General features: G+C 38.5%; 1 protein-coding gene across 1 annotated transcript in view; it reads left to right on the top strand.

Annotated features, from left to right (window-relative positions):
• The window catches only part of FAM91A1 (family with sequence similarity 91 member A1), a 29,921-nt gene extending 19,001 nt beyond the window's left edge, over positions 1–10,920 (top strand). The window contains exons 18-24 of the mRNA XM_064442126.1: positions 693–806; positions 1,742–1,814; positions 3,106–3,255; positions 3,764–3,871; positions 4,164–4,287; positions 5,371–5,440; positions 7,786–10,920. Coding sequence (XP_064298196.1) covers positions 693–806; positions 1,742–1,814; positions 3,106–3,255; positions 3,764–3,871; positions 4,164–4,287; positions 5,371–5,440; positions 7,786–7,962 — 816 coding nt within the window. The 3' untranslated portion in view covers positions 7,963–10,920. The remainder of the gene's footprint in view (positions 1–692; positions 807–1,741; positions 1,815–3,105; positions 3,256–3,763; positions 3,872–4,163; positions 4,288–5,370; positions 5,441–7,785) is intronic.
• The last annotated feature ends 1,406 nt before the right edge of the window (positions 10,921–12,326 follow it).

Raw genomic sequence — 12,326 nt, 5'->3', positions numbered from 1 at the left:
ATTAGTAAAAAGCATTCAGTGTGGTAGCCTAGGAAAACTTCAACACTGCTTGAATCTCAGTGTGCTGATAGGTCGGGTTTTCTTGTACTAAATGATCTCACATTCTGCACCATCACAAACTTATTGGAGCTTTTTCTCCTGTGTGCATATGCAAATGTTTCTCTCCTGCTACTGTTTTACAGTGTCATTTTCTTAGGGCACTGTCAAGACATTTCTAGAAATCTTATGGAGGTGCAGGGGATTTCAATCTTGAAAACTGAGAAACTAGGAAGTTACTTCGTAGTCAGTGTTCTTGTCTTCCTGTCCCTCCCCCTTGGATAGGTATTTTCAGGACAGGTATATCTTTGTTCTCTGACAGTTTATCTAGCTTATTTTGCTTTTCAACTTATGTGGGATTATTTTCATCTCCTATTTGCTAGGAGGTTGCTGTGATGGCCACATAGTTCTACAGAAATTGGTGGCAGACACCTCCTGTTCAAAACAGCATCTTAACTTTGAGGTTGGCAAAATTCTGTCTTTACCAGAAATATGACCATGAATGAACCTTGGTACAAAGTATAACACTGTAGAGTTGTAGTTACCTGTGGTAACTTCCTAATTGTGCAATATGCTAATGCTTAACTCTAGTATTTCACTTTATGTGCTTGGATAGTCCATTACTATTGTAAATACTCTTAACTTCTCTGTTCTAGGGTTATGATCGCTTACTAATAACATCTTGGGGTCACGACCCAGGAGTAGTTCCTACTTCAAATGTGCTCACAATGTTGAATGATGCTTTAACGCATTCTGCTGTTCTAATTCAGGTACAGAGTGCTATGTATAAATGATGAAAACGTGCATAATTTTTTGAGTTAGGCTGTTATGTGGTAGAGGAGATAAACGATGTAGGAGAGCTACACTTTTGCCAAGAGCTGAAAAATATGTTTAACTTTCTTAGCCAGTGCCGCTGTGATTCAGTGGTGGTTAAGACGTGGATTTTGAACTGAATGCATATTATGTATGCATTATTGTATTATGGGCAGACATAACAGAATTTTGCTAGCTAAAAATGAGATGGGGATTTATGGGAGTGGGGATGTAGGAAACTGGAATGAAAGTGAAGAGCCCACAAGCTTTTTAGACAGTAGTGGTATAAGGTAACTGAGAGTATGAAGTGTTATTTAAGTAGTGCACTTTTTTTGGAGTGCTTGGTATTTAGCTCTTAGAGTAAAGTATGAGCAAAACATGCTTTTTATCACAAATAGCAGAAATAGAGTGGGTTTGTCTATTTGGGAGAAGTAAAATAACTTCCTGTTCCATTTCTTTCATTCAACTGAACTCTCAGAATTAATCATTCAAATAAATAGATGTTTAATATTGTAACAAACAAAATTACACATTCTCAGAGGCTCATTTGTGACAGCCTTGACTGCTCAAAAATGTTCTGTACTTAGGGGTGGAAACTGTTTTGCTCAGCTATTAGGAAATCTGTTTATAACCACTAATTGGAGAGAAAAATTGCTCCTCTTCAGTGAAGTTTAACTTCATTGTGTTTACTCGCATGGATTTTAGGGGGAAGGGTGTGATATTTTATTTAATTACTTATTTCAGCTAAGCAAGAACTTTAATGTATAAATATCTCAATCTGCTTATTTGATTCATCAATTTGACTGGTACTCCCTAAAAGGGAGCACAAGTAGGACTAAGCTAAGCTGATGACTATATTTTTCTGTTCCTAATTTAATTTCTTGATGTTCAGGGGCATGGCATGCACGGAATGGGAGAAACAGTGCACATACCTTTCCCATTTGATGAAGCTGAGCAGCAGGGAGGTAACTCACTGTCTTTAATATAATCTCTACACTAGCATATTTAATTTTATTGCACGTTACCTTGTGCAGTAAGGTTGCAATAATCCTTTTAATACAGATTTTCTTGGACTTATGAGTCAACTTAGATGAGAAAATTGAAAGACTGTTTAAATGGTTGACAAGTCTGTTCTGAGCTTAGAGATATGGTCTTCTCCTTTCTATCTTCTCTGTCCTAATTAGAATGTGTTGTCTGGCCTCTTTTCTCTCCTCGCACAGATATAAAGAATTAACTTCCACAAACACCTCTGAATCTTCCTTTGTGCATATTTGTTTATTAACTAGCATATCTATTAACTGCATAAATAAATCTTCTGTATATTCTGTTCAGCATCTCTTAACTGTAGGACAGGTGAGACCAAAAATGAACAAGCTTACTTTAAGTAGTAGTACTAGGAAATATTATGGAGTTTTTTTCCCCAGGAAGAGCTTTGCTAGAAAATCTCCTATTCTTTCAAAGTTTGCCTAGCTCAACTGACTTTGAAAGGCAGGAATTAATGTGTTCTGAAATACTCCTTGATGAGTAGGACATAAGCTTTGGATAGTTGAGCCTTCCCAGCTGAGAGGTGTCGTAAAAGTATGAATAGTATGAAAATAGTATGAAAAGTATGAATAAAGGTATGAAATCTAAAGTTATTTAAGCTGCCACTCAGAAGAATCTGGGCCAACTAGAAGTAAAACTCACTTCCTAATTTAGTTTTTCCTAGGCTCAAAATTAGTTACTTTTATATTTGTTGTCACTGGGATGTCTGTTTTCTTCTGACTTGATGCTATGTGAAAAATCTTGAAGGCAAAATCCCTAAGTTCTAGCATGAGTGACTCAGTGTTGAAACTCCTTGTTACCCTGTAATACTGTATTGTAACTCTTCAGAATTTCAGATACTTGGAATGTGTATCTTGTATTGAATTTACCATAAAAGACTCTGGCACTGAAAGAGCTGGACATCAGATTCCAAGCTGCACCTTGCCAACTCTGCTGTCTGTATGTGTCTGTGAGAGAGAGATCATCTTCTGTTTGCATGTTTCTTCTTCCTTGGCTCTTCTGCTGTACTATAAAATACCAATTACTGCTTGGTGTGGGAAGACTGTGATCACTTAGGTGTTATCCCAGATCTACCAATGTGATCATTAACCTGGAGCATTGCAAGAGAGGAAAATCCAGCTAAAAAATCTTAGCCTGGCCTACAGACAAACTATATTATTATGGAGGAGGCTTCTACTAAACTAAGCTGGAATATGTGTTGTTTTCTACTAGACTTCTCTCGTGTGAACATGGGCATTCATACGGCTTTACAAATACTGAGAAACAAAGTAGACTTGCAGCATTTTTGTGGCTATGTCACTATGTTGAATCCTACAAGTCGGCATGCTAACAGAAAGCTGAGCGATGCTTCTGATGGAAGAGGTTAGTTACCAATAATTGTCTTTTTTGGCTGTGTTCCCTTAATTTCACATACAACAACTTCAGCAAAGTTAAAGGGTTATAATTCTTTGATTTGGAACTCTACAAAATACTATCCAACACAGATAGGAACCCTTCTTTAGTGTGAATCTGTTGGCAATACTTACTAAGTACTTACTTGCTAATCATTCTTTGTGACTAGCTCAAAAATAGAAAATACAGGCTGAAAATCACTGGACTAGAACAGTCAATAGAAGGAAAAAAAACTTCAAATCATTTAAAGTAAATTGTGCTGGTTTTGTATGCCAGGACTTAATCTTTAAGTGTGTTAAGGATCTCTAAGTGACTCTTTAGTCCTAAAATGAGTCAGGCCTACATTTCTCCATATCCCTTCCTCTAGTTTTTATTGCTGTATGGTCTTTGGGAAAAACTTGTGTTGTGTTCCTTACATCAGGTGGTATCTAAACTTATATTCACTTAAAAGTTTATGTAAGAATTACTTTACCTTTAGGAGAGGCTGAACTAGCATCGGGATCTGATGTAAATGGGAGCACAGAATCATTTGAGATGGTAATAGAAGAAACCTCAGTGGATTCGGCAGTCAAGCAAAGCCTTGAAGGTAAAAACATGACAAATGGCTTGTACTAAACATTTTCAAGCTGATCAGATATCTTATTTCTAAGGATCTGAACACATGTTGTTTAATTATTGTCTGGCACAGTAATACGAACTGTTCTTCCTCTTTAAAATTCACATTCCCTTAAAATTTTTTGAGCAGTTCAGTAAATTAACTGTATTTAATAAGTATGAACTGTCCAGTGGATCCTGATCTGAGAGAACTGGTTCTAGGATCAACATTCTTGCTTTGTCTTTTCTTAAAATTTGGTTGTCTCTTGGTTTTCTTTCTGCAGTACCCACAACAGAACTGGAATGGGTTCCTCTGGAATTATGCTTTGGCATTCCACTCTTCAGCTCTGAGTTGAATCAGAAAGTCTGCAGAAAAATTGCCACTCATGGATTATGTAGAAAAGAAAGGTGAGCTGTAACTTACCAGCTACAGGTTTAACAAGTTGTATGTGTTATGCCCAGAGCTTCTGCAAAAAATTATAACCTATAACTCGATGACTATAGGAGCAGAACAGAGCTACGTTTCATAGAATACCTGATTCTGGTGTGTAAGGTGGCTGCTTTTTGGCTCATAGATACCAGCTATGATGTACAATCTTGTAGTCCTTAGTTGCGGTAAGATTAAGAATAGGCTATGTTTGTAGTTTCTGCAAGGTGAAGATAAATTCTTTGTAGTAAACTGGCTATGACCAGATCAGGGGAAAGAAAAAGTAAATTTGGGTGCGTCCTACTCCTTTCCTCTTCCTAGCCTAGCACAGGTTTTCTTTCCTCTTCCCAACCCTCCTACCCCTGCCCTTGTTCCAAGGGAGAGGGAGCTTACTGGTAATGCTTTGATGTAAAATGCATTTAGCTCTTGTGGACATTTTCTTTACTATTGGTACCTTATTTGCTAAGTTTAATCATGGCTTATGATCAAGGTATCTTCTGCTTTTTACTGTAGCTTTTCTTTATGAAAGATTAATCTTCCAACAATGGAATTTTTGTGTTTGTGTTTTTGTTTGGCTAGGGTGTTTTTTGGGGTGGGGTGTGGGGGGGAGTGCTTAGAGCTTGGTTCTGGAGACCAGCAATAAGGCTGCTTGAAAACATGGCTTAAGGATTTTATTATAGTAGTTGACCTGCTTTTTAACGTGTCACTAATCTGCTTCTTATAAGTCATATTACCAGACTGTCCTAGATAAGAATGAGACATGATAAAGTCTAATACATTATCTTATGTAAAACAGCATTTTTCAATGGCAATAGTTTCGCTTTAGCATGGTGTAATTGATAGGGAAAATAGCATTTATCTGACTAGACTCAAGAGCAGATGAGATAGTTGAGCGCCTCTTCAGTGACAACAATATTATTAAGCTTTCTCTATGAAAGCTTTTAACTTTGTCACATGATGTTAGATACTACTAGACTTAATTCTGAGCAAGTTACTATGGTGTTAGTTTACTAGTAAACTATGTCCAAGGTGTGTAAATTTTTTTCTCTTTTTGTTTTTGACAGCCTTCAAAAACTTCTACATTCCAGTAGAAAGCTGTCTCTTCAGGTCCTTAATTTTGTTCATTCATTCCAGGTAAGGAACAATAATCCAGATGTAAATCACTCTTTATGGTCTGTCATCCCTTTTTGCCCTCCTCCTTGCCATTCCTGGGTGTATGGAAACACACATGGTTTGTTTTATTTGCTTTCTTCTTTAAATGGTAACAGTATTAAGAGCACTATCAACCTCAAATTCTACTGGTAGCAAAAAGTGAGTACTTCCCTATCCCTTTTCTAGCCTTATTTAATACTTGTTTCTTAACTTCTGTGGTTACATCTTGTGTGTAATTAGTTTCGTAGTTATTTTTTATGGGACTTGCACAGCAGAATTGTTTGTCACTCCTCCTGTTACAGCAGCCTACTCTGCTGGTTACTTGGTTGCTTCTTAGATGTGTTACGGAGATTTAGTGCAAACCATGGATATGCTAATCTTTTGAGATTTTTGTCTGCATCTCAAGTCAACTGTGTTCTCTTGGGAAAAAATAAAATACATTAACATGTGTTTTGTACCAGCATACTTTCTGCATTTGTCCTAAGATCCTATAGAACTTGGTGTTGAAAGACTATAAATATGTAAAATTGCGTACTCTGGGAGGATTTCTTAAGAGCATAGACAGAGAATAGGTGCCTTGTTTAGCAAGCAAGGAGGAATGCCAGGTCCACAGCCTGCTATAATTCTGCATGGAAGTCTATGCTAGCAAGGCATATCCACATGTAACATGGAATCTGCTTAGCTCCTTATGCCTTATGATACTTTTCAGCAGGGGAAGGAACTTGCAGGTTACTTAACCAGGTAGTATTATGGATGATGTGACCCTGAAACTGCTTCCTCATGAGAATGTTGGAGATTCCCAGTAGGTTTGAAGCCTTGAAACCATCTGTCGAACAGCCTCAAGTGACTCCTGTCCTAATCTCTTAGATGTTATCTGAGATACACTTTTAGAATCATAGAATAGAAGAATCACAGAGTCATTAAGGTTGGAAAAGACCTCTAAGATCAAGTCCAAACATCAACCCAACATCCTAAACCATGCCCTGAACTGCCATGTCTACATGTTTTTTGAACACCCCCAGAGACGGTGACTCCACCACCTCTCTGGGCAGCCTGTTCCAATGCCTGACCACTCTTTCAGGGAAGAAATGTTTCCTAATATCCAATGTAAACCTCCCCTGGTGCAACTTGAGGACGTTTCCTCTTCTCCTATTGTTTGTTACTTGGGAGAAGAGTCTACCACTCACCTCCCTACAGCTTCCTTTCAGGTAGTTCTAGAGAGCGATAATGTCTCCCCTCAGCCTTCTCTTCTCCAGGCTAAACAACCCCAGTTCCCTCATAAGACTTGTTCTTCAGACCCTTCACTAGCTTCATTGCCCTTCTTTGGACATGCTCCAGCACCTCAATGTCCTTCTTGTAGTGAGGGGCCCAAAACTGAACACAGTATTTGAGGTGGGGCCTCACCAGTGCTGAGTACAGGGGCACGATCACTGCCCTGCTCCTGCTGACCACACTATTCCTGACACAAGCCAGGATGCTGTTGGCCTTCTTGGCCACCTGGGCACACTGCCGGCTCATGTTCAGCTGGCTGTCAGCCAACACCCCAGGTCCTTTTCAGCTGTGCAGCTCTCCAGCCACTCTTCCCCAAGCCTGTAGCGCTGCATGGGGTTGTTGTGACCAAAGCGCAGGAGCCAGCTCTTGGCCTTGTTGAACCTCATATAATTGGCCTCGGCCCATTGATCCAGCCTGTCCAGGTCCCTCTGTAGAACATTCTTACCCTTGAGCAGATCAACGCTTCCGCCCATCTTGGTGTCGTCTGCAAACTTACCGAGGGTGCACTCGATCCCTTCATACAGATCATTGATAAAGATATTAAACAAGACTAGGATTTCTTGATGATGATCTGTATAGAGAGGGGAAAAAAGAAAGAAGATGCTGAAGTGATTTTTAAGCTGAGAAAACTAAAATTCTGGGAAATGCAACTACTCAAAATATGGTCAAGTCAGTGTCTCCAAATATATGTCTAGCTCTTAGCACAGTATGAGATAAAGAGCAGTATGATAGTTGTCCTGAAGATTTTAGAGCTTTACATTCACTTTGCTAGGTCCTTCCTTCAATTTTAAGCATCAGGCTTCTCTGAAGATTTCTTGGAAGCCGAATAATGCGTGCACAGATGCAGCTGAGGCAACTGCATGTTTATTTTATGCTTCCCTTTATTCTGTTTTTACTTCCATTATTTTTGGTATTTATTGGATTAAAGTAACAGACTTCAGAAACACTAAGTGTATTTGCAGACTCGATTAACCTGTAATATTCTACCTGTTAAAGCCTTAATTATTTGTCTTGGTTTTAAGACACTTTTTTTTTTTTTTTCCTGTTGCTTTTAGGAAGGTATTTCAGCGTTGGATCAGCTCCATGATGCTGGTTCTTCAAGCTCACTTTTGCAGCCTATTTCTGCAGATATGGGTGTTCCACTTCCTGCCAAGAATCTCATCTTCAAAGAAGGTGTATTATCTGAATGGAATGGATGGTCCCCTTCCTCAGTTTTTTTCAGCCACACCTAAGGAACAGGTCAAATAGGGATTCTCATGCATTGATCACTAAATGCCTTTCTTCTATTATGGTTAATTCCTAGTGCCAACCACTAAGAAGTGTACTGCTGCTGCAGCATAACCCATGTGAAAGTAGTGTTAAAAAAATGTGTTGTGTTGCAGTATTGGGGAAATGCTTAAACCGTCTAGAACTTGTTACTCATTACTGCATATCTTGCTGCAACGGGGAGCTTTTTAGCTGTCAGCACTATTTTTATCTTGAGACAATCTTTCTTTTATAAATAAACACGTCCTTTCTAGGCTTTCTGATGATTGTTAAATTTCTATGCTGTCACCACAAAATTGCAATAGTAGTTTTCTATGTTCGTTACTCAGACATAAACTCTGTTTAGTTTTGTACTGTATTACTGAAAATCTTTCCATATAAAGGTAAGAGATTTGGCTCTTCCTCTGAAAGCTCAGTGATACCTACTGTTTAAAAAAGAAGTATCATGGTGATATGGGACACTAAGAATTGTTGAATTCTGTATGTCAGCTTAAATGCTGTGGCCTTGCCAAATCAGTACAATGGGAAGAGATTTGATGCTTGCAGGAGGCTGAGTTAGTGCAAACTCAAAGTTCTGCTGATGACTTAAGGCCACTTTGAAGATGAGTGGTACACTTTCATCTCGGGCACAATTTGATGGAGGTGTGGAATTTCGGAAGGGCTGAAGTGGTTGGCTCTGTTCATGGGGTTCTCCATGATAAGGGATTCTTCTTCCTGTTTGTATGAAACCAGGAGTGTCTGAGATTTGGTCACTCTTGAGTTAGTCCCTCATTGTTATTTGAAGCTGGTGATGATTCCTGTAGGAAAACTCCTGATGTCATAAGTTGAGTTTAAGGTAGATAATGAGATCTGTCCTGTTGATTAATGTTTGAAAGAACAAAGCTCTTGATTTTTCACATGACAGACATTAGCAAAGGAAGAACAGCAGAGGATGTGTAGTCAGAGGCTTCTCTGAATCTGTATTCCTTGAACCATTAGCTGCTGATTATGTCAAACATTAACAGTGAGCTGTTAATCATGTTCTGGCTCTATTTGTGGGGGATGTTTTTATGTAGCATGATTTCACTTTTGTTTGTATTGGGCATTATCAACTTTTTGTCAGCTTAAAAAAAAAAAGTCTGTCCCGGTTAGCATGAGGAGAACAAGAGATGTAAAATGTTAAGACTTTTAACCCAGCCGTCTAAAGTACTCTACCAACTGTCTTCTTTACTGGAGCTGCTAATTAAAAATGAGGCTTAACCATCCTGTCATTAGTAGCCTACAATACAAAATGGACCAAGAATCCGTGGTGTAGATGATGCTGGATAACAGCAAGGAGAAAAATGGCAACATTTGGGTTTGTATGCTGTTCTGTGTGGCTGTAAGAAAAAAACATGAGAAGTTTGAAAAGGACAAACGTACTGCGATAGGATAATGCAGTGGCTTCAGTTACAACTGTGAAAATTTCATTCTTTTTTTCCTTTGCTTTACATACATTCCTAAAGCGTAAGCATAGGACTTGCGCTCTAAGAAACTGGAAGTCTGTAGTACTTCAGTTTGCTCAGTGCTGCTTTCTTATGCCAGTTTTTGTATTTTACCAACAGCAGCTGAACTTAGTATTCTGTGAATATTGCAGAGCTAGATTATCTGTATCAAGTCGATTATTTACACTACAGTGACTTTTGTACCGGCTGTGCATATTCTCCCTAGCATTTTCTTAAGTTGCCTTATTTCCCTCAAAATAAATTAAAGAGGAATTGGATGTCAATCTGCTAGAAACAGCAGAGGAAACGTTTACTGTGAGAATTGTTATGCGGACATTAAGCCAATATCTAGCACTGTAGAGGAACTAAGCAATAGGTGATGGCTTACACTTTCACTACTATAAATGTTACTTTAAGTACTACAGTGAGCTGTAGTAGATGAGCTAGTCTGGCATATTGTATTGAATTTTGTCATGCACTGTGTATACTAGTATATAAAGTGATGATAACGCAAGTTGGATGGAAGTTTGAAAATAGATGAAAATTTCTTCTTCTCGCTGCATATTCTTCAGTGTTACTAAGTGAAGGATACCCTTCGTTATTAGGTTGTCTAAAGTAAAGTTTCTAAATAAAAGTAGCCTGCTCTTCAGAGTTGTTCAATACCCATAAATCTTACAGTTGATGGTGAGAATTCCAGATATGTTGCAGTTTTTTAGAACTCAAGCCACTCTAATTTAGGTGCTTCAACACTAGTTTAGGAACTTAAATGTTCAAGTCTGCATATCTGAAGTTTACTGAATAGATTGCAACCAAAGAAGTCCATAAAATACCTGAAGCTTGACTACAGCTCCAGTGCTTGGGATGGTCCAGAGGCTTTGCTCAAAGTGTGTGACTTTTGTTTTAAATATGGTGTAAAAAATAAGATCTCAAAGATACCAAAAGAATCTATTTTATATTGTATTGCAAATAAAGACAAATTAAATCAATTTCTCTTCTTCAGGTAGTTTTATTGACAGTGGGGAAAAATCTCAAACATCACACATTGTAAAGCTGTTTTAAGTTCCTGTCTTCAGCAAGATTTTTAACTTGCAGAGAGAGGTTGGTTTTGTGCTTTGGCACAACCCAATTAGCATTCAGCCTAGGTGGATATACCTGCCAATGTTCAGGAGCCAGGTAGAAAGTGTGCTATGTATGTTTTCAGGTTTTTTGATCGTGACTTACTATTTCACATTTTTTTCCCCTCTTCCATTATTGTTCTCAAATTTTCCTTTTTTGGTGTTCCAAATAGTTTGTGTTTTGAAGGTTTTAAAGTATGTAACTGAATACAGTTGCACTCTTCTAGTGTGACATTGTTAATATTATGCATCGAATTGTATGAAGTCTGTGTTCAATTAAATTATTGGCACATGTAACAAATGTTTACAAATAAACAGTGGTGTAGGTCAAACCATGTGCAGAATCCTTCACGTGCAGTAGGTCTCTTCTTGGGCACAGCAGGAAGATGCCACTTTCTCACTACTGTATTGCTCGAGACTACCAAATGTCATCGAAGCTGCTTTTCCCTGTATGCGTGCAATTCTGCAGAAACGCCATATTATCAATGGAAACCCCTTATTTTATTGTAGTCTTCTCCATAACGTATGCTTAACCTCTAAGAGGAAGGGAAAGTTCAAAAGGATGATGTACGCTCTGTATACTCTTTTCAGCCACAATCTAAACCTGTAGTGTTTGATACTGGATATTTGAAGGCACTTGTGCATGTGGTGTCTTTAACAGTTTTCTTTGACTAAAGACATTTTTTGACTGGGAACTTGGAAGAAATAAGACCAAAATTGTCATTTGTCTTTCTTTAAAGTAATCCAGGCCAAGGATTCATCGTAGCAGTGTAACTGCAGAGATTCTGACTGACTAGTATAAAGAAGAAATACAGACCTAGATGGTGAAAGAAACGTAATAACCTCCTCCTTGGGTTCAAACCTTCCTTCTATCTCAGATTTTCTTGAGAATGTGTATGTAACTGTCTTCCCTTCCACCCACACCCCCCCAATTTCAAGTCCTTTTGTTCCACTTTACTTTAAATGCATGCCTCTAGCTTTGTCATCGTGATAGAGCACGAGGCTCCTTTAGGACCACAGCTGAAATTCATCTGGGTTTATTGTTCAGCACTTAAAGCTAATATTAATCCTTCTCCCCATTGCCTGGAACAAAGCCAAGCTTTTTAATGCTTTTTGAAGAAGGCTTTGGGTGTCTTTGATAATCAAGATCATTTTGCTTAGGAACCACTTGGTACAAATGCCTTTTGGAAATGGGCCTTCTGGTGAGCTGGGACTGGGCGGGCTTTAGGAATTGAGCTGGGCTCAGAGACATAAAGTATTTCTGGGGCTGCAGTGAGGTATGCAGCTCAGGGTTTCATCTCTGTCTTCAGTAACGCAGGCTTTAGGCTTGCAGGTAACTCCTTGTATCCTTAATTCATTTGTTAGGTGATTCTGCACAGCTTCGCAAAGTGAATTAAAAGTGTCAGTATGTGAATACCATGATGGAGGCATTAGTTTGTGACCATTTTAATGACTACTGATATTGGATTCCTGCAAATAAATGGAGACCTAATTTGTTTAATTGTTGTCCCTTTACATTAAGGATCTATGTACTGTCTCTCTAGGCTCTCCCTCTCCATCCTTTTCTTTCCCCTTCTACCCTCCCAACCACTCAAAGAAAACAGTTGTTCCATGTCCCAGCAGAACTGTGATAGAACCTCAAAATAGGTGCACAGGTGACCCATGTTTTCTCCTCATATCTTTCTGTACTAAAGCAATTTAATTTCTTAAAATTGCTTGTTGTTGGTCCCTCCCCACCCCCGCAAAGGATAT

The sequence above is a fragment of the Phalacrocorax carbo genome, chromosome 2, assembly GCF_963921805.1.
Source record: "Phalacrocorax carbo chromosome 2, bPhaCar2.1, whole genome shotgun sequence".
Taxonomy (NCBI): Eukaryota; Metazoa; Chordata; class Aves; order Suliformes; family Phalacrocoracidae; genus Phalacrocorax; species Phalacrocorax carbo.
The sequence above is the reverse complement of the archived record's forward strand: the minus strand, read 5'-3'. Positions and strand labels throughout refer to the sequence as shown.